The sequence below is a fragment of the Notamacropus eugenii genome, chromosome 3, assembly GCF_028372415.1.
Source record: "Notamacropus eugenii isolate mMacEug1 chromosome 3, mMacEug1.pri_v2, whole genome shotgun sequence".
Taxonomy (NCBI): domain Eukaryota; kingdom Metazoa; phylum Chordata; class Mammalia; order Diprotodontia; family Macropodidae; genus Notamacropus; species Notamacropus eugenii.
In genome coordinates this window covers 319935716-319958130 of record NC_092874.1, presented here as the reverse complement: position 1 = coordinate 319958130, position 22415 = coordinate 319935716, and the positions used below count along the sequence as shown (strand labels likewise).

The 22415-nt window shown below is 40.3% G+C and overlaps 1 protein-coding gene across 1 annotated transcript in view; it reads right to left on the bottom strand.

Annotated features, from left to right (window-relative positions):
• Positions 1-22415, bottom strand: part of GRAP (GRB2 related adaptor protein) — a 59162-nt gene that overhangs the window by 20415 nt on the left and 16332 nt on the right. Inside the window, exon 3 of the mRNA XM_072596858.1 lies at positions 19319-19441. Coding sequence (XP_072452959.1) covers positions 19319-19441 — 123 coding nt within the window. The remainder of the gene's footprint in view (positions 1-19318; positions 19442-22415) is intronic.

Below are 22415 nucleotides of genomic sequence, written 5' to 3'. Positions count from 1 at the left end.
TGATCCTTTTTTGTAGTTCTGAGTGTGACAAACAAAGAGAAGGTAAGAAGATGCCTTGCCTCAGCATGCCCAAAACTCCACTTGTTATCTTTTCCCTCAAACCCAACCCTCTTCTGCACTTCCCTATTACTGTCCAGGGCATCAGCATTCTCTCAGCATCCCAAGGTCATGACCTCATTATTAGCCTCATCACCCCACAAATCAGTCATCAGGTCTTACTGCTCCTACCTTCACAGCATCTCTCACATTCAACCCTTTTTCTCGACTCACAGTTACCACCTTTGTTCAGGCTCTCATCACCTCACCTAGATTATTGCAACAGCTTCCTAATTGGGTTCCCAGGTTTCAATCTCTCACTAGCCTATTCCATCCTACACACTAGTGCTGAAGCGATTGTTCCATAAGTGCAGATGCAACCACGTCAGTCCCTGCTCAGCCAACTGCAGTAGCTCCCTATTGCCTCTAGGAAAAAAACAGAAGCTCTTCTGTTTAGCTTTTAAGCCCTTTACAACTTCGCCCCAACCTATCTTTCCAGCTTTACTGGACGTTACCCCACTTCCTGCACTCCTTAATCCCGTCAAATTGGCCTGCTCTCTGCTCCTCATGAATGACATTTCATATTGCATAGCTGTCTCCCATGACTGAATGCGCTCCCTGTTCACTTCTGCTTCACATGGTCCCTCTCTTACTTCAAGACACACCTCAAGCTTCTCCTTCTGCATGAAGCCTTCCCTCCATCCCCAGTTGCTGGTTCTCTCCTCATCAGAGTACTTTGTATCTAGCTACTCTTTACTTACTCACTTGGTTTTTATTGTGTATATATACATATTAACTTATCTTTATTTATTCACTTTATTTTATTTTGTAAATACACACATGTATGTACACATACATATATGTACATATGTGGATTTAACCACTTTTTATTTCTTCATTTTTATTTTGTATACATACACTTCTGTATATACACATGCATGTATGCATGTGTGTGTGTTCTGCACACATATATACATGCATGTGTGCATGTATATTGTATTGTGTATGCATACATATACACACATTACCTTCCCCAATAGCATGTAAGAACTTTGAGAATCAGAATGATTATATTCTTTGGATCTGTATCCTTAGCACTTAGAACAGAGCCTGGCACACAGTAAATGCTTAACAAATACTTATTATTATCCAACAGAAGTTGTCATGGGATGTTGCTTGGAATGCCAAAGCTAGAGGATCATGTTGGAGTCAGAAATGTAGGGAGGGTAAATCAAAGGAGCTCTCTGATCAACATGATGAGTTTATAACAAGTTGACCCTTTGTTTGGGATATTTAATTGTGTCTTTCCATGTTCTAGACCAAAAAGATTGAACAGTTGACCCTTTTTGTCTTTTATTCCCCACTTTTTTGGAGGATGGATTAAGAAAGACCTCTCAACACTATCACAAAAAAGAAACGATGCCTTTCTTTTCAAGAGTTTGGGGAAAGCCAGTCTTCTAAAGAGAAAAGGAGTATTTTTGGACACCAGACTACTTTCAAATTCTTTATACTCTCACTACTTTTCTCTTCCTAAAATCCAGCTTTAGATTATTCCCTCCATCTGCTTTCTTCTCTCTTCTGTTGCCTGCTGAGGGAGGTCAGACCATTGTGCTAATGGGGTCTCCTACAAATTTATTTTACTTAAATTCAACTGGGTTTTTGGGATTGTAAAACAACCCCTTCGTTCCCTAATGGACTCCCTTTGCACTGCTCACAGACTTTCCTCCCTTTTCAAGCCACTTTCACTAATCCTTACCTCATTCCTTCCCTCTTTGCAGATGATCAGACAATGCAACTTCACAAAGAAAATTAAATCCATCCACTGTGACCTCCTTCTTCTCAATTCTACAATTTACCTCCTCTCAGCATCATCTTCCATTGTCTTCTCTTTTGCTGCATATTCAGAGGAAAAGATGATCCTTCTCTGTGCCACAGCCTTTCCTTCTATTTATAATCTTGATCGCCATCCCTTTTACCTCTTCTGGGAATTTGTTCCTTTGATCATCTCTTTTTCTTCTTCTTCTCCTTTCTTTTTCCTTCTTCTTCCATCTTCCTTCCTCCCCCTTCTTCTTTTTCTTCTTCTCCTATTATTTTTCAATCATGTCTGACTCTTCATGGGGGTTTTCTTGGCAAAGATATTGAAGTGGCTTGCCATTTCCTCCTCCAATTCATTTTACAGATGAGGGGACTGAAGCAAAGAGAGTTAAGTGACTTGACAAAGGTCACATACCTGCCCAGATAGTAAGTATCTGAGGCCAGATTTGAATTCAGGAAGAGGAGTCTTCCTGACTCCAGACCCAGCACTCTATTTCTCTCCTAACTTTAAATTTGCCTTTACTCGTTCATTATTTTTACACTGCCTACCCACATGCCCAGATCTTCTCTAGGCTAAAAACAAATAAACAAACAATCAAAAACCTTTTACTTGGCTCTCCTATTCTCTTGAGCTACTACTTTAAATCTCTCCTTGCATTCACAGACAAATTCCTGGAAAAAGCTTTCTACACTCATTGTCTACCTCATCTCACACAATATTCATTTTCTCCAGACCTTATGATCTGGTTTCTCTCTATGCTTCTCAATTAAAATTTCTCTTCAACGTTACCAATGATCACTTAATTCCTAAATCCAAGGGCCTTCTTGACCTCTCTACAGCATTTCACACTTTTGCGCCCCAACTCCTCCTGGATACTCTGTCCTTCCTGAGTTTTCATGCTAGAATTCTCCACTACAAGCCATCACCTGTCTGACTACTCTTCTTTCTCTTTTGCAAGATCACTATCCATTTCAGAGAGTAGGGTACCCCCAAGGCTTTGTCCTGGCTCTTCTTATCTTCTCATTAGAGAATCAGATCATATAAATGACTCCCAAATCCACACTTCTAGCCCCTCATATCTTTCCTGAGTTCCAGTCCCATATCACCTGAATGTCCCATAGGTGTTTCATGTTTAATATGTCCAGAACAGAACTCATTTTCTTCCTCCGGAAGCCCACCCCTCTTCCTAACCTCCCTATTTCTGTTGAGAGCACCACCATCCCTCCAATGGAATATAAACTCCCCGAAGGCAAGAACTACTTCATTTTTGCTTTGTAGCCCAGTGCTTGACACAGTGACATACAAAGTAGATCTTTAATATGTACATATGAAATTGAATTGAAAGAAACCTTTCTAGTCATCCTGATTCACAACTTGAATCAGATCCAACCCTTCATTTCCCATATCTAATCAACCAGTTGTCATTTCTTATCGATTTTACCCCCACAGCATTTCTCCAATCTGCTCCCTTCTCTCCACTCTCACCACAACCACCTTATTTCAGGCCTTCATCACTTTTCACCTCCAAGTTGATCTCCTTGCCTCAAGACTCTTGGTTCTCCAACCCACCACACAACTATTAAACTGGCATTACTGAAAGATAGGAATCTGCCCATGTTATTCCTCTGATCAAGAAGGTTTGGTGCTTTCATTTACCTCTACAAATTCTGAAGTATAAACTCCTGTCTTTGACATTTAAAATCCTTTACAAAATCTGACTTGGATCTCTTTTCCTAGATTGATGTTACATTACTCTTTCTTACTCCTTCTACATTTCAAACTGGCCTATTTTTCATTCCTCATATATGACTTTCCATTCTGTGATTCTGTCCCATTTTGTAGTCTATCTCCCGCACCTGCAATGCTTTTTCTCCTCATGTCTGTTTCTTCAAATCCTTAGCTTCCTACATGGCTCACCTCAAAGGCTATCTTTCCTGAGCTCTCCCTTAACTCCAAACTCTTGACCACAAGAATGTGTTTTTTTAGGATATATTTACAAGGGCAAGAGGCAGTTTGGCATGGTGGATGGAGGACAGCTTTGGGGTCCAGAAGACCCACGTTCAAATCCTACCTCATATTAATACCGGCTATGTGACCCTGGACAAGTCACTTAGCCCCCAGGCAACTTTTTAAGACCTTAAATTGCAGAGAAGTGTTGATTTGCATTGATAGAGGAATTTTATGCCTTACAGTGATGATTCAAAAAAATTTCACAAAGGCCAAGAGAATATACAATTCAATTCAATAAACATCTATTTAGTACCTACTATGATCCAGGCACTGTACTAAGCTCTGGGGATACAAAAAGAGGCAAAAAGCAAGGGGCTTACAATTGAATAGCGGAGACCAGATGCAAACAAATATATACAAAGCAAACTGTATATAAGATAAGTAGAAAAATAATAACAAAGGGAAGGCACTGGAATTAAAAGGGGTTGGGAAAGACTTCCTGTAAGTAGAATTTTTAGTTGAGCCTTAAAGAAACCAGGGAGGTCAGTAGTCAGAGTGGAGGAGGTGAGAGTATTCCAGGCATGGCGGACAGTCATCAGAGAGAATGCCTAGAGGCAGAGATGAAGCGTTTTGTTCATGGAACAGCTAGGAGGCCAGTGTCACTGGTTCAAAGAGTACGTGTTGGGGAGTAAGGAGTCAGAGTAGAGGGAGAGAGAACATTCTAGGCATCTCCATGGCAAAGAACTAGAAACAAAGGGAGGTGACCATCAATTGGGGAGTAACTGAGCAAATTATGGTATATGAATGCAATAGAATGTTGTTGTGCCATAAGAAATGACAAAAGGGATAGTTTCAGAGAAATCGGGGAAGATCTATATAAACTGATGAAAGAGGAAATGAATGGAACCAGAAGAACAATTTACACTGTGATAACACTGAAAAGAAAAACAACTTTAAAAGACTTAGGGGCTCTTATCAATGCAATGACAAGCCACAACTCCCAAGGATCAGTGAAGAAATGGGCTGCCCATCTCCTCACAGAGGAATGATGGACCCAGGGTGTGTGAGATATATTTTTGAATATGGCAAATATGGGGAGTGATTTTGTTTGATTTTGTTTATTTGATACAAGGACTATGTTTTAACTTTTTATTAGTGAAGAGGGATTTCTGAGACAGGAAAGGGGAGCTAGAGGTAACATTACGAAGAAAAGAAAGAAAAAAGGGCCATTGAAGCAGCATTTAAAATACATGGATAAGAACAGATGGAAGTTCAGAGAGAAACAGATAAGAAGGAAACTAATGGGTTGAATATAATGGAGCTTCATGGTTCACATATGATTTCACATGAGTTCTGTTCTGCTTTGCATGTGGAAATATTTGGGGGAGTATTCAGGACATCGTTTTTTTCAAAAATAGATAAAGAAATTATGTCAATACTTGGGATATATGCTTGAATGTCATAGACAAGGATGGGGAACCTGCAGCCTCAAGACCATGTGGCCCTCTAGGTCCTCAAGTGCAGCCCTTTGACTGAATCATACTCAGATGCTATGCCTGGGTGGGGAACCTGCAGTCTTCAGGCCACATGACCTAAGTCAGACCTACACAACTTGTCAGTAGATAGGGGTCAAAATTAAAATAGTCTAAAGCTTTTTAGGACAATAGGTTAGACTAGAAACAGACTAAGATGGTTGGTTGCCAAGAGTCATGTGACAAACAGGACCATGTGCAGTGGCAATCCTACATTTTTTGCAGGTTACCTAAAATTCTTTGGCAGCCACAATTGACCTGTGAGCTGTATGCTGTGCAGGCCTGATCTAAGTATTTTAAGTAAAACTTAATTGAATTACAAAAAGAAGTAGATGCCAATTCTAATAGTTGGGGACCTTGATATGTTACATTTCAAACTTAGACAGATCTCAAAAATAGATAAATAAGCAAATAGGACCTGAACAGGATTTTAGAAGAGTTAGATATAGTAGATCTCTAGTGATTACAGTATGGAAATAAAAAGAAATATACCTATTTCCCAACTTTGAATGAAATCTTTACAAAAGTCAACCATTAAAAATTTCATAAGCAAATGCAGAAAAGTACTCTGTTTACTGGCCACAATGCAATTAAAGTTATAACCAACAAAGGATTTTTGAAGAAAGTCAGTCACCAAGTATTTGTTAAGCATCTCTTGTGTTCCAGGCACTTGTAAGTGCTAGAGATACAAATAAAGGCAAAAAACAGGATTCAAATTTAAGCTTCCAAGAAGTGATGGGCAAAAGAATAGATCACAGAAACTAGACGATTTCATTACAGAACCAAGGTTTTTTGGATGCAGCCAAAACAATCATAGAGAATTTTTTTTAATCTCTAAACACTTTCATCAACAAAAAAGAGAAAGAACAAATCAATGAATTGGGCATGTAACTAAAAAAATAGAAAAGCAATGAATCAATACAAATAAACTCAAAGATAGAAATTCTGAAAATCAAAGGAAGATAAATTTGGAAACAAACCTCAAAAGTCTTTGAATTAGTGTAATGTCTGGCTCTTTATAAACTTAACAAAATAGATAAATTGTTAGCTAATCTGATGAGAAAGAGAAAGAAAGAGAGAAGATAGCTCTGTCATTATGAACAAAATTTTAAAGGGGGAAATGGAACAAGCATTTATATCTTATTATATTCCCAGGCTAAGTGCTTTATAAATATTGATCCTTGAGAGATAGGCACTATTATGATCCCTATTTTATAGATGAGGAAATTGAGACAGACAATTTATGTGATTTTAGCCAGGATCACACAGCTAATAAATGTGTGAGACTGGATTTGAGCTCAGGTCTTACTGACTTCTAGGCTCAGCACTCTATTCACTTTGCCATATAGTTGCCTAGAGAGAGTTTATAACAAGTGAAGAAGAAATAAATGAAATAATTTGAAACTATTATTTGCCAAATTATTTCTCAAGAAAATTGACAACAAATGAAGTAGATGAATATTTACCATAATATGTTATCCATATCAAATGAATAAGAAAGAAAATTTAAATAATCCGATTTCAGGAAAAGAAACTTAACAAACCATAGAAGAAACACAAAATGGGGGCAGGGGTGTGAGGAATAGGACAAGAGAGATTCACAAAGGAATTCTATAAAATGGTGAAAGGACAATCAATTCTAATGACACAATCAATTATATAAATTGATTGAAAAAATGGGCAAAGAAGAAATCCTACCATCTACGAGTGAAATATGGTCTGACTGCATCTTAAACATTTAAGACTGGTTGTCCTGAAGCCAGGACTCAATATACTCAGTATATCCAATAGCTTAATTGTACGTAGTCATTTTCATGATTTCGCTCCCTGACATTTGACACAATGATTGGCACATAGTAGATGCTTAATAAATGCCTATCAGATATTGAATTGAATTGGTATCATTAGCCTGGTACTGGAAGGATGTCATAAGATGAAAGAAGGTAGTAATACAGTGGAGACAGTGCTGAATCTGAAGCCAGAAGACTTGACTTCACCACTTGTTGCCTTTATGACCTCTATGGGCCTCCATTTTCTCATCTGCAAAATGCAAAGGTTGAATTAGATGATTTCTGAGATCTCTTAGCTTAATGTCTATTATCTTCTGGTCTTCCTCTCGTTCTGAGGAAATCACATGCCATGTCTGGTAGGATCTCACGCTTTCCAAAAACCAAACTCCTTTCCCCTCAAAACCAGGTCTTCCTTTGTGACTTTGTTCATGACACCACCATTCTCTCAATCCCTCAGACTCCAAACAGGACTCATCTTTGACTTGGTTTCCATGACAACCTCCTACCTCTGAATCATCCAATCAGTTGTCAAGTTCTGTTAATTCTTCCTTCATAATGTCTTTCACAGTAGTCCTCTCTTGTCTACTGCCATTGATACCTCCTTTATTGTCCTGACACACTCATCACATAGAATGTCAGAAATAGAAGGACCCCACCCAAACCACTTGTTTTACAGAGAAGGAAACGGAGTTATGAAATGGCAAAATATCTGGTCCAGTGGTTACAGGCTCAAGGATTTAGATTAGAATTAGAAAGGACCAGATCATCTGATATAACATCTCTATTTGTACAGATGAGGAAACTGAGGCCCAGAGACTTTAAGTGCTCAGAGTCACAAAGGTAGTGGCAGAAGTAGAATTGAAACCCAAATCTCTGACTCCTAGTCCAGTAATCTTTCCCCTATACCATAACATCTTCTAGTAGGATCACAATAAGAGCCTCTGGCCAGTCTACTTGTCTATACTTTATTCCGAAGCCCCAACCAGATATATGTTAATAAATGTTTGGCAGACAAAAAAACATGTATGCAGAACAGACTTTTAAAATTTAAGTTGCATTATTAATATTTTCTCCATTATTTTCTCAAGTCTACACAATCAACAAAATGATAAATCAAGCCTCACTTGTAGAGCTTACAATTTTTGAAATTTTAACATTGAAAATTTAACAATCAGCCCTTCCGAGTCAGTTGGCTCCAACACTCATCTGGTCCTAACCATCCTCCATGCCTAGTTGGAATAAGCTAGCTTTGGCATCTGTGTGTATGTGGTTGGGGGGCTGTGTGTGTACTCCTCTCCATGCGGATTAAGATCACATTAGATTTTGCATGTTATAGGATGGGGTCAGGATTTCAGTAATTAACTAGAGACCAGTCCTTTCCTCCACTCTCCTCTCTTGTCCTGTCCTGTCCTCCTCCCTTTTCTTCTCTTCTAGGCTCACTCACCAGCTAGGAAAGAAAGACAGTGGTACTCAACTGTTCTTTTCTTTGGCCAGACTTCAGGAGAGACATTGTGGGCAAAGGGTGCCATCTCGTGGAGCTCAGTGGTCACTGCAAGTTGGCTAACTGAGCCCCTGAAGAAGTTTAGGGAAATTGACATTGAGTTGACCTAGTGTGGACTTTTGTTCCTTTGGATGGAAATTCCCTAACATTTGATCGCTTGGCAAGATAGTTGAGGGAGAGACATATAACCGTAAGACAATAATAACAAATAATGATCTCTTTCTTTTATGTAGAGCTTATAATCTTTTAAAAAGCACTTATTTTTATAGTTCAGTCATTCAGTCATGTCCAACTTTTCATGAGTCCATTTGGGGTTTTCTTGGAAAAGGTACTACAGTGGTTTACCATTTCCTTCTCCAGCTCATTTTATAAATGAGGAAGCTGAGACCAACAGGATAAAATGATTTGTGCAGGGTCACCTGGCTAGTAAGTGTCTGAAACCACATTTGAACTCAGGTCTTCCTGACTCCAGGTACTCTATCAGCTACCTAGCTACTCAAAAAGCATTTTTAAACCTTTTCATTTCGTATCTGTGAGGTAATTAATCCAGGCATTATTATACCCACTTTTACCTAAGAGGAAACTGAGGCCCAGATGTGGTTGAGGTGACACACCGGTTAATGGAGGACAGTTTGGTGGAATGTAAACAGTCCTTGATTTTCAGATTAGAAAACCTATGATTTAGTCCTTACCCTCAACCCTGAATAGCTTTTGACCTCACACAAGTCAATTAACTTTTTTGTGCCTCAGTTTCCTTATCTGTCTGCCCCACTTACTTCACTGGGTTATCATGAGAAAAGTGAATGTCAGTGACCTACTGTTGCAGAAAAGCCTGGCCTTCATAGGAGTAGAGCATGGGAAGCATGCTTCTCATTGCACAACCCCAAGTCAGCTCTTTTTTGGCTTCATTCTCTCTAAACCACCTGACCTCTCCCTCCTTACTCTACCCCCTGCTTTTTGACAAGATCTGTAGGAAGCAGGGATTGAACAGAGGACTTTTCTTCCCCTCAAACCTAACCATTCTCTGAGTAGTGCCTGTTCCACGTTTGGGGGCTCTCAACCTGTAAGGACTGAAGTAGGAGGGACATCTTTCTCAGCAGGGAGCTGTCATCTGACATCAGTCAAAATGGGAACCAGGCTGCTAGGCAGTTAGCATAAAGAAGTCCCTAGGAACTCTAGGATTTTGCTATTACAGGAACATGGGTATTAAGAGGAGTTCAACTTGTCCTCAGACTCACCCTCGTCTCACCTGTCAATGCTGTCTCTCACCACTGGCAGCACCTCTGCTAAATCATTAGAATAGCTCTGAGAAACTACCACCAAATGAATCATCAGAAAACCCTGTTTTTTATGAGGTCATGCCCCCCCAATCAACAACCTTCTATGGCCTCGTTTGCCCTTTAGATACCATCCAGAATAATCATTTCGAGATCCTTCACTTCTACCTTTCCTGACTTGCCTCCCACTGCTTCTATACATATACTCACCACTCTAACCAAGACGGACTCCTTTTTTTTTTCACCAAATACCATGAATCACAGAATCTTACCATCGGAAGGTACTTCAGAGTCCATTTTGTTCCCCTGCCTCCAAAGTCCCTTTTCATCTCTTATACTTGTCTTAAGTGCTACCCATCCTTCAAAACCCTAAACAAGAATCTCTTTTGCAAAATAACTGACAAATTATCATCTAGGGCTCTCCTTGAAGCCCTCCAGTGATGGGGAACTCACTACCTTATCAGTCAATTCATTCCATTTTTGGATAGCTTTACTGGTTAGGAAGTTTTTCTTTATATCAAGCATAAAATTGCCCGTTGAACAAGTCTATAATTTCCTGTTACTTCTTCTTTTAAAAAAACATTAATTAATTAATTGATTTTTAGTTTTCAACATTCACTTCTACAAGATTTTGGGTTCCAAATTTTCTCCCCATATCTCTCCTCCCCCCACCCCAAGACAGCATGCATTCTGATTACCTCTTCTCCCAATCTTCCCTCCCTTCTCTTATCCTCATCCCCTTGTATTTTCCTGTAGGGCAAGATAGATTTCTATATCCCATTGCCTGTATGTATTTCCCAGTAGCATGTAAAAACAATTAACATTCATTTTCAAAACTTTGAGTTCCAAATTCTATCCCTTCCTCTCCCCTCCTGAGAAGGCAAGAGATGTAATATAGGTTATACATGTGTAGTTATGCAAAACATTTCCATAATAGTCATGTTGTGAAAGACTAACTATATTTGCTTCCATCCTATCCCATCCTATGTTTATTTTATTCTTTCCTTTGACTTTGTTCCTTCTCAAAAGTATTTGCTTCTGATTACTCCCTCCTCCAATCTTCCTTCCTTTCTATCATACCTCCCCTTTATTCTCTTCCCCCCTACTTTCGTGTAGGGTAAGATAAATTTCCATAACCAATTGAGTGTGTAGATTATTCTCTCCTTAAGCCAATTCCAACGAGAGTTAGATTTACTCATTTCTTCTTACCTCCCCCTTCTTCCCCTCCACAGCAAAAGCTTTTTCTTGCCTCTTTTATGTGAGATAACTTACCCCATTCTACCTCTCTCTTTCTCCTTTTCCCAGTACATTCCTCTCTCTCACTCCTTAATTTTATTTTTTAGATATCATCCCTTCATATTCAATTCACCCTGTGCCCTCTGTCTATATGTATGTATGTATGTATGTATGTATGTACCTATGTATATATTTTCCCTCCAACTACCCTAATACTAAGAAAGGTCTCATGAGTTACAAATACAAATATTTCCATGTAGGAATGTAAACAGTTCAACTTCAATAAGTCCCTTATGAGTTCTCTTTCCTGTTTACTGTTTCATACTTCTTTTGAGTCTTGTGTGTGAAAGTCAAATTTTCTTCTCAGCTCTGGTCTTTTCATCAAGAATGCTTGAAAGTCCTCTATTTCACTGAACATCCATTTTTCCCCTGAAGGATTATACTCAGTTTTGCTGGGTAGGTGATTCTCGGTTTTAATCCTACCTCCTTTGACCTCTGGAATATCATATTCCAAGCCCTCTGATCCTTCATGTAGAAGCTGCTAAATCTTGTGTTATCCTGATTGTGTTTCCACAATACTAGAATTGTTTCTTTCTGGCTGCTTGCAATAAATTTCCTGTTACTTCTGCTTCACCCTTCAGAAATCAAGCAACCCAAATCTAATTCCTTTTTCGTGTGAGAGCCCTTCAAAGACTTGAAGACAGACATCTTGTCCTGCTCACCAATCCCTCTGGACACTGCTTATTTATCAATATTCTTCCCAAAATGTGTCCCTACAGTTCTAACAGAGGGACTATTGCCTCTCACACTGGGCATCCTGTCCCTAAATGCAAATTAAGGTCATAGTGGCTTTGGTTTTTTTGTCTGTTATATTATGACTCATGTTGAGCTATCAGTCTGCTAAGACCCTTGGACACCAAGAAGAATTGCTATTTTTGCCATAACTTTCCCATCTACTGTTTGCTGAGGTTTTTTTTTATCCAAACGTGAGATTTTACATTTATCTCTATTACTTTTCATTTTATTGGATTCGGCCCAATATTCTAACCTGTAAATATTGTTTTGAATTTTCACTCTGTAATCAAATGTGTTAACTTTGTGTCATCTGCAAATTTAATCAGCATATCACTTGGTCCTTTATCCAAGTAATTAGTCAATCAAGCAATAAATGTGTTATTAAGTACCTACTATGTGCCAGGTATTTGTGATAAGACTGAGGATACAAACAAAAGGGAAAAGAGAGTCCCTGTCTTTAAGAAGCAGTATGTCTCTTTAAGAGACAACATGCAAAAATATATATATATATACAGAGAGAAAGAGAGAGAGAGAACAAGTTATATACAACATAATATTAGGTTGTTAGTCATCAGATTAAAATCTTTGATAAAAATGTTGAGAAAGCATAGGGTCAAGTATAGTTCTTTGGCACGTTCTACTAGATATCTTGTTCCACATTTACATGGTTATTAATTATTATTGATGGACTCTTAAGTCCATTATTTTCTGTTTTTACAAATGATTATTAGGTATGGTTATCCAACCAATTCTGAATTCACCTAACTATTCTATTATCCAGTACGCATCTCTCCATTTTTGTCCACAAGGACATCATGAAATTTTGTCAAACGCTTTGCTAAAAACAAAGTAGTCCATATCTACAGCATCCCCCTCACCTATTAAGATTGTTATCCTATCCAAAAAAAACTAAGGCTAGGCTGCCATGACTTGTTCCTCATGAAGTCATGTTGGCCCTCTATGATCACAGCTTCCTTGTCTAGATGTTCATTAACCATCCCTTTAGCAATATGCAAAAAGTTGTGCTTCTATACTTTAATATTTTGGTATAGCTTTGTTTGCCCTATTCTCCCCAAATTCCTTAGGGAATGTAGAATAAGATTGGATGGATTAACTTGTGGACATGGCACAAAACATAGGAATGATGCATGGGATGAGAGAGAGTCAGAGAATACAGACATGGAAATATGGGAGCCATGAAGAAAAATATCCTCTGTTTCTAAGCATTCAGAGCTGGGCTGAGAAATACCCCACTCTGAGAGCCTGCAGAGGCATAAGGACATTGGTATAAGCAATAGAAACTGATGGCTTATCCAGGACATCCCTGGGAGGTGATTCTAGAAGAGAACACCCAGCAAGTGTCTTTTACCTCAAAGTGTAGCTAATTACCACTGGTGACCAAGCAATCTGTTTCCCTTGAGAGATGGAAGTATACATCTGCTTTCTGTCCCCCTTCTCATGGTCAGTAATGGGATGAGGGATCAGGACAAATCTGGAGTTCACAACCTACCATCCTAGGGAATGTGAAGAAATAAGGTGGCTTCCTTGAGCTACGGATTATGGGAATGTTGTCTCTGATGTATTCCGTTGGGTTTTTTACTCTGCTTTTACTAATCTAATTAAGTTGTTTGTTTCATTATAAGCTTGTATCTGAGGTGATTTACGAACAACACGCAGGATCTAAGAGAAAACAGGGATTTTCCAGAGGAACGGAAGTGTATGGGCTCATTACTCCTGAGAGTAACAGGATCTTCTCCCCCCTCCCACTTTCCACCCCCGTGGCCCTTGTGAAGAGGCTCCTGTCATAAATACAGTCTAGAATTTTGGCAGGAATAAAAGTCAGGCTCACTTGTCTGTAATATGCACAATTATTTTTTTCGTGTTTTGGAGGGAAGTTGGGACATTTGCTCTTCTTCAATCTTCCCACTCTCTATAGGGTTTCAAAAATCATTGACAAACAACTTGAAAAGATTTGGGAACTCTGATCAACCCAATAACTAGCCATGATCCTATGAGGAAATATGCTATCCACTGAGTACAGACTGAGACATATTATTTTGAACATATTGGCTATGTTCAATTCGTCTTACTTGACTATACATATTTTAACAGGGATTTTGTTTTTATTTCTTTCTCAATACAAGCAGGGGGCAAAATGAGAAGGAGGGAATACAGATTTTTGTTCATTCAAAATAATAAATTTAATTTTAAAATAAAAAAAAAAATCGGACAGTGGTTCAGCAATCACATCTGCCAATTAGTAACTTACACTCATACCTGGGAGCTAGATGCTATGATATTCCTCTCTCTGGGCCTTTACTCATACTGTTTCCCTTCCCCAACCCCCCAAAGGCATCCTTCTTCCCCCTCTCCAAAATCTACTCATCCTTTAAGGTCTGTATTAAGCCCCACATCCTCCTAGAAACCTTCCTGGACATCCCAGTGAAACTGCACTCTTTATTCCTGGAGTATTGACAGCTTTTATTATCTGGACTGTTTAGGCTGGCATTAGGGTTGGTTTTTTTTTTCCTATTTCCTATATATTATGTCCTGTATGTTATCTCCCCAAGGAAAGAAACTGTATCTTGCTCAAAGGCACAGATGATCTCATTTAACGCTGTCTCATCACTCTCATCACAGAAGAGAGTAGGCATCTATTTGCCAAAAAAGATGGGTGAGATTCCTTGGACCCCAAGGAATCAGGAGACGAGGGTTCTAGTACAAGATCTACCACTAATTAGTTATGTTACCTTAACAAAGTGATTTCTAGGTCCCTTCTAGCTAGGCAGCTCAGTGGATAGAGCCTTGGGGCCTTGAGTTATCAAGATAAGAATTCAAATTCAGCCTCAGATACTTTGCAGCTATATGACACTGGACAAGTCACTTAACTTCTGTTTTACTCAGTTTCCTCAACTGTAAAATGAACTAATATCACTATATCCCTTAGCACAGTGTTTGGCACGTAGAAGATGGTTAATAAATACCCCTCCCATTTTAGCTACGAAATGTTATGATCCTAGGATTCCATGCCAGATTTAGGGAGAATGGGACAAGCCAGACAAGCCAAATAGCATGATACTTTGACCAAGGTGTTAGAGATGGCAGGCTGCTATTGTCCTTATAGGGCACAGGACAAATGCCAGGTTATCTTCTGGGAGAATCCAACCCTTGCTTCAGAAAGTCCATCCAAGGCAAAGTGTCCAGAGTATTACAGGCCTCATGGTAAGCCAAGATTAGATTTTTTTTTTTTTTGTCCTCCTTAGGCTGGGACAATCCACCTCACAAGGACAGAGTCTTGTGCCTTCTGGACAGAGTTAAGGATTTGCTCAGAGAGGGGTCTAAAGTCAAAGTGCTCTAGAAGTGAGAATGGAGGTGGCACAAATTTCTTCTTCAAGAAGCTGGCACAATCCCATGGGAGCCCTTATCAGACAAGGTTTCATGGAGGATCTGACTCTGCCTTCTGGGAATGGCCACCAGCGAAGGAAAGGGAAGCTTATACACACAGAGAGACCCAATGCAGAGACTAGAAATGGTTATCTCTGTTCTCACAGTAGGGAAGACTCATGTCACTCTCTGTTGGCAGAAGGAGGCAGGGAGGGAGACTTGCAACTGGATAAATCCTCTAGATTTTCCTTTTTCTGTGAGCTTGCATGGCTCAGGGTCTTGGACACCCAAAATATGCAAGTGGAGGTGAGAAGAGCTGTCTCGTCAGAGGCTTCAAGTTGAAAGGACCTTCGAGGTCATCTAGTCCAATCCCTATTCCGATCGTGAATCCCTACTACCACATCCCCAACAAATGTCCAGTGATGGACAACACTAACCTTTACACTGCTCTCTAAGTTTTAAAAAATGCTGCTTTCACACAATCTTATGAGGTTGCAAATGGTATTACACCTGTTTTGCAGAAGAAACATAGGCATAGGGAAATGAAGTGACTCACCCAATGACACATAACTAGGAAGTCTCAGAGCCAGGATTTGAACACTGCAGTGTTCTCCTACACCATACTACTCACTTTGCTCACTAGTGAGGTTACATCAGCCTCCACAACTAAAATGTGCCATGTATGTTATTGAGTTGTTTTTCAGTTGTGTCAGGCTCCTTGTGACCCTACTTAGGATTTTCTTGACAAAGATAGTGGAGATACTGGAGTGGTTAGCATCTCCTTGTGAAGCTCATTTTACGGATGAGGAAACTGAGGCAAACAGGGTTAAGTGACTTTCCCAGAGTCACACAGCTAATAAATATCTGAGGCCAGATTCAAATAGAGGAAGATGAGTCTTCCTGCCTCCAGGTACAGCATTCTATCCACTGTGCCACCTAGCCACCCCATGAGGCTGATGCTAATCCTGGGAAGAGACAAGTCAAGAGAAACATGGTAGCTGTCTTCAAGCATTTAAATGGCTGTCATGTGGAGGAGGCATTGAATTTGTTTTTAGGAAGGCAGAATCAAGAGCACTAGTTTGGAAGAGACAAAGAAGTAAATTTAGGGATACTATGGAAAACTCTCTAATAATTAGAGTTATCAACAAGTGCAGTGGCCTTCCTTGAAGTTTAGTGAGTTCTTTCTTGTTAATGATCCTTAAGAAAAATATGAATGGGGCCCTCTAAATAGTGCAGTGAATAGAGCACCAGTTCTGGAATCAGGAGGACCTGAGTTCAAATCCAGCCTGAGACATTTACTAGCTATGTAATCCTGGGCCAGTCACTTAACCCTGATTGCCTCCTTAACAAATACAAAAAGAAAAGCCTGAATGACTACCACTCATTGGGTATCTTATGGGGGGTGGGGTTCTTTTGAGGGATATGCTTTGGTCCCTTCCAAATATGAAATTCTGACAGAACAAAGGAGTAAAACCTTTATGTCTCTTCCAGCTCTAAATTTATGATTCCATTATCCTGTGAATTCATGATTCTGACTCTTACAGATACAGTACTTTCTTCTACTAAAAGCCTTCTCACATTTTAATATCTAAGAATTTTGTACATATTATATTATAATCCTTAATATCATATTACATTATATTATGTTATGCTATGCTGTTATATTACTCTACATTTTTATCTCTGGTATCCAGTAATAAAATCATTCTTATTCCTACTGAGATATAGTGGGCTTCTATGTCTTCTTCTCCCTCCAAGTATTTATACTGTAAAAATGGAGCCCAGAGAAAGTAGAATTTAGTCCAAAGAAATGAAAGATTTGGCCCAACTTTAGAACAACTTCGCCCTGTAAAATTTAGATTCCATCAAAAGGCCGCACTTAAGGATCTAGAAGGCCACATGTGGCCTCAAGGCTGCAGGTTCCCCACCCCTGGTCTAGCCCATCTGTATATCTGGCAGGGGAGGCTGAGAAGTTGGGGGGGGTTGTCTATCTTTGTTCTTAAGGGATAACTAGATCATGCCCACCTCCCACCATTGAGGATCAAAGGACTTAATGCACAGACCTAGATGCTCAGGAAGTTAACAAACAAACAAAAAACTCCCTATCCCAGAACTATCGAGGATGGGTACTTTTCTAGGCATCTAGGCAGGACATCTAGGCGCAGGTATCTCTAACCCTCTCTGAGTCTGTTTCCTCATCTATAAAACAAGGACATTGGGCCAGATGACCTCTAAGACACCTTCCAGTTCTGATATTCTGATTCGAGTAAGTAACTTCTCCCTGCTGCCCCACCCTTAAGTAGCTGGGCCTCTAAACCTGAAATGTCTGATTCTAGGGCCCCACCTGGGCTACCCCTCACCTTGTTCCACTTGGGGCCACAAGTTCACTGGGTTAAATCGGCCCCTCATGTCACCTGATCTTTGTAGGAGACTATTCAAATAAAAAAGTAGAAGTGAGAAACTCAGCAGCTCGTGAAGTGGATTTATTTTCAGGCAAACAGGAGGGCAGTGACCTGAAGGAAATGAGCTCAAAGCAGTGTGGTCAGTAGTTCCTTCCTGGTAACCACAGGTTCTTCTCTCACTCCTAGTAATGGCCCTTAGACCTGTGCCTGTGCTCTGCTCCACAGATGCTTTGCTTCAACAGAGGAAGGAGGGTCTGAAAACATAATCTATTCCAGTCACCTATCAGGGACCAAGATTGGGTTATCTTGGAAGAAACCTCTTTTTTTCTCCCAAGGAAGGAACCATAAATCCAAAAAAAGTGTGGTACTATATGGCCCAACTTTGGGCTCTGCAGGTGTGAGCAAATGTGAGAGGATGTGGGGTCCCTTAGCAGCCTGTTCTTCCGGGAAGAGGCCTAGGGGGCAATGAGTTTCATCACTCTTCTGTTAGTCCTTCTCCAATGGCACATCAGCTTATAGGAGTCAGGAGCAGCAGACCTGACCCCTTCCCTAACTCCTTAGCAATACTTAAGAACAGACTTTTCCAGGCTAGATAAAAAAGAACTTGGTAGGTTCTAAAAAGCATCCTTGCCTGTAGCAGATCCATCAGAGAATCATCACAGTGCTATCCATGCTGGCACCAAAAACGAAGGGGTACAGGTCTTTTGGAAAGAGTCTTTGGGCTAGTCATAATAGCTAGTATTTATACAGCGCTTTAAGGTTGGTAAAGCACTCTACGAATATTATCTTGTTTTATCCTCACAACAACACTGGATGGTAGATGGTATTATTATCATTCCAATTTTACAGATGAAGGAAACTGAGGCAAACAGATTAAGTGACTTACTCAAGGCTACACAGCCAGCAAGTATCTGAGGCTGGATTTGAACACGTCTTCCTGGCTCCACATCCAGCACTCTATCCACTGTGCTATCTTGCTGTCATGAAACAGCTTGTCTAGTCATGAGAACTAAGTTCCAATCCCAGCTCTGTGACCTTGGATAAGGCACATCATCATGAGGGCATTCAGTTTCCTTACCTGACAAATCAGAAGAATATCTACCCTGTTTCTCTTGCTGGACTCCTATCATTCCCTCTACCCTCTCATCTACAAATCTGGAAATCCCACCAACGCCCAATTACACACACACACACACACATAGATGAGCATGCACACATGTGTACACATGAACCCATGAAGCCTTCTCTAATTTCCCCAACTTGAAGTCATCCCTTCTTCTGATTCTCCATAGCAGCCCCCCAATTTGGGGGGGGGGTACTTTATTTAGTATATGATAGTATATGATATTCAGTATATTCAGTTTTGTATTATAGTTATTTGTGCATGTGTCTGATCTACCTCCACTATGTTGCAGTTTCTTTACGGTCGAAGACTGTGCCTTCTCTCATCTTGCCCACAGAGTCATTTATCACCATACCAACTTCCCTTCAATTCTCCTCACTTTGTTAGTACAGACTAACCCATTCTAGCTACCTCCCTGTGGGAGCCCCCCAAGAGTGGTCAATTTCGAAGAGAAGGGATAGACAAGAAAGACTTACTTCACAGAAACTGAGAATTCTCCCGGGGAACTCTCACTTTCTCGGATCAAGAAGGCTCCCAGGTGATTTCGTCTGAGTAAAATCTCTTCTGCGAACTGCCTGGAGATCCTACCTGCAAACCACCTGTGGAAAGAAGGGTCGATAGTCTGAAGGCTCTGATGTTCCCAAAAGAGCAAGTGAGAAGATAAGAATAAAGAAAAGGAAAGTTACCCCCCCCCAAGGAAAAACAGGACCATTTAGGCATTTGGAGCCAGGAATTCCTTCTAAGCAAACTGCTAAGAACGTAAAAGTCATGGATTCCCCCTCTAGAACCATGGAATGTGATAACAAGAAGAGAATGTAGAGGTCATCAGGTGGCTAGGACGATCCTCTCGGTTAAAAGAGGAGGAAGAATTCAAGACCTAGAGAAAGAAAACCACGTGCCTGAGGTTACACAGTAAATTAGTGGAAGAGGTGGGCCAGGACCTTTGCCCTCCTGACTCTCAATGCAGGTTCCTTGACATTGTACCATATTCCTTCATATTCCCAGCATATCTGCCTTAGAGGCCCAAACTCAGATGATGGGACCAGAGGCTTTGTCCCCTGGGTAAACAAAGGCAGTCAACAGGAATAGAAAAGTGAGATCCTTTGCTAGCAGGTAGTCTCTTGCCTGGCAAACTGTCCATGCAAATGGCTGACCTTGATGGAGGTAAACACTAAGCCCACAGAGAGAAGGTAGAGTAGCTAGCACAGTGAGAAGAGGGCTGGATGGGGAGTCATGAGACCCAGATTTGAGTCCTGTTTCCATCCCTATCTAGTTGTATGAACTTGGGTAAGGTCTCTGAGATTTTTTTCTCATCTATAAATTGGAGTTCATACCTCACAGGGTTTTCTGATGTTGAGTGAAAAAACATCTATCTTGTCTTATTTCAACAAGATCATTTGCTATCAGTTTTCTGCATATAATTCACCTTTCCAATGAGACAATAGCTTTGTCTTCCTTTTCTTTTGCCTCCCCTGCTCTGAGTTTCATCTATGTCCACACAGGACAGATTTGTTAGTGTCAAGAAGAAAGGGACATTTTCCCTTCTCCACCGTTGGTCAGCTCAGGACTAGGTCTGTGATGAGCCAACCTGCATCCTTCCTCCTCCTCTTCCCCAATACCCCAGGGAGCCCCACAGGGGAAAGTTTCAGGTTGAATCAGTCACAGATGGGAGATCCCCTCAGAGCTATTCTGGGACCTAAAGAATACCTGTTTTATATCAACAAGAAGCTACAGTTTGGCAGCTGATGCTACTACATCCCCTTCATCTGTCAGTAAGAAAGGAAGGTCAGGGAGTACCTTCTTCTCTGTGCTTTCCTTCCTCCATGGTAGCTGATGAGACAGGACACATGATCTACATAAACTCACTAATAGAACAGGACACTAAATGACAAGAGACCTTGAACTGAGCTGTGAGGTTTCTCAGGAAGGAAAATGAGGATATCAGAATAGGAAGACAGAAGGCAACAAAGAGACAGAAAGTCGGATGTTGCCAGCCTTCACTCATCCCCCAAAACAGATTGGAAAACTCATGAAATTGGGAAACACATTTCACATGAAATTTCCTGGTTTAAGAATGCCAGCATCACTCTGTTCAATGGCCTTCCAAGATGCCCTATTACTTATAGGATAACATGTAAAATCCTCAGCCTGGCATTTAGGACCCAGATAACCTTTCCAATCTTATTTATCAGTCCCCAGTGCACAGTTTCTGCTGTAGACAAACTCTCTAAGTGTTTGTTAGAGTTGGTTCCAGCATACCCCTGAAGAGAAATCTTGGACCTTGAAGTGTAATCTCCCTGGTGAAGGAGATGGGGCAAGATTGAGGAGAGAAAGAGAAGCTGGGACACTGAAAGGCTGCCAATGGAAACAGGGAGGGGAAAACTTCGCTTCTGGTTTGCCTCAGTGACAAGGGGAGGAGGAGGAAGCACCATATGGCAGCTTCTTACTTTCACTAATTAATTTTTGTTAGCCAGTTTCTAAATTCAACATTTTCCATAGCCAGATAAGAAAGTCAAATGTAGTCATTGCCCTCTAAATTTAGATGCCCCGGGGAAAACCTATAATGGTCCCTTCAGAGAGAAGGTAAATTTGAAACCTGGTTTTTTTACGTAGAGGCTGTGCCTGACTGTCTAGACTTAAGAAAGTAATGAAGAAAATTTCAATAACGCAGATTAAACTTAAAAGTGTGTTGTGTGGGCATTTCACCCTCTTCCCAGAACTGGTTATAAAACATACCAGCACACCCTAGTCTCCATCTAAGCCTTCCCTAGTTCCTGTCAATGTTTGAAATTTTTTTGTACAAGGTGCAAAAGTTCTCATTATCTATTGATGAATTTTTTTTATGACATTGAAGATATCTCCTAAAAACATTTTTTTAAGTACAAGATTCTTTACATGGTTAATTCTTTGTCAAGATTACAACTGGGTTGGTAATGAAGTTCACTGATACTGATGAAGCCTAATTACTGATGAAGTTAATATCTGAGCTATTTTCCTAGGCTACTTTCCCTTCAAAGGAGAGCTGGAATCCATAGAGAGGAAATAAAGAGAGAGGTCTTCTACATTTGAGAGTGGGCTTGGGTCATAGGGTAGAAGGGAAGGGTAGGCAGAAAAGTCTGTCCAGACAGTCTCCTCTTAGGGAAGAGGATCCTCTTAGCCCCAGAGATAATATAAGTATCAAAGTGATGAAGAAATTCCTGCACTGGATAGCAGAGTGCCTGTATCAAGTGAAAGCTTAAGCCAAAGAGTATCAAAGAACAGAGCCATGATATGGAGAAACCAACCCAGACTCTGCCCTTCACTGCAATTGAGCTGTAGGGACCGTGCAAATCTGGGAAACTGACCCTGAGTTCTCTCATTCTGGGAGGCCCCAATTAAATACTACAAATCTTAAGGACTGTGTTGGCCCCTGGGAATGTAGGAAATCTAGCGCTCACCAGAAGAAAAGGTTGCTTGACTTTATGAGTATTCTTTTTTGTGGGGAAGGTGTCAATATTAGAATAGCTTAAGACTGGAGCACTATATACGTCCCCATGGGGAAATGGTTGCACACTGAAAAGGAAAGAAGAGTTT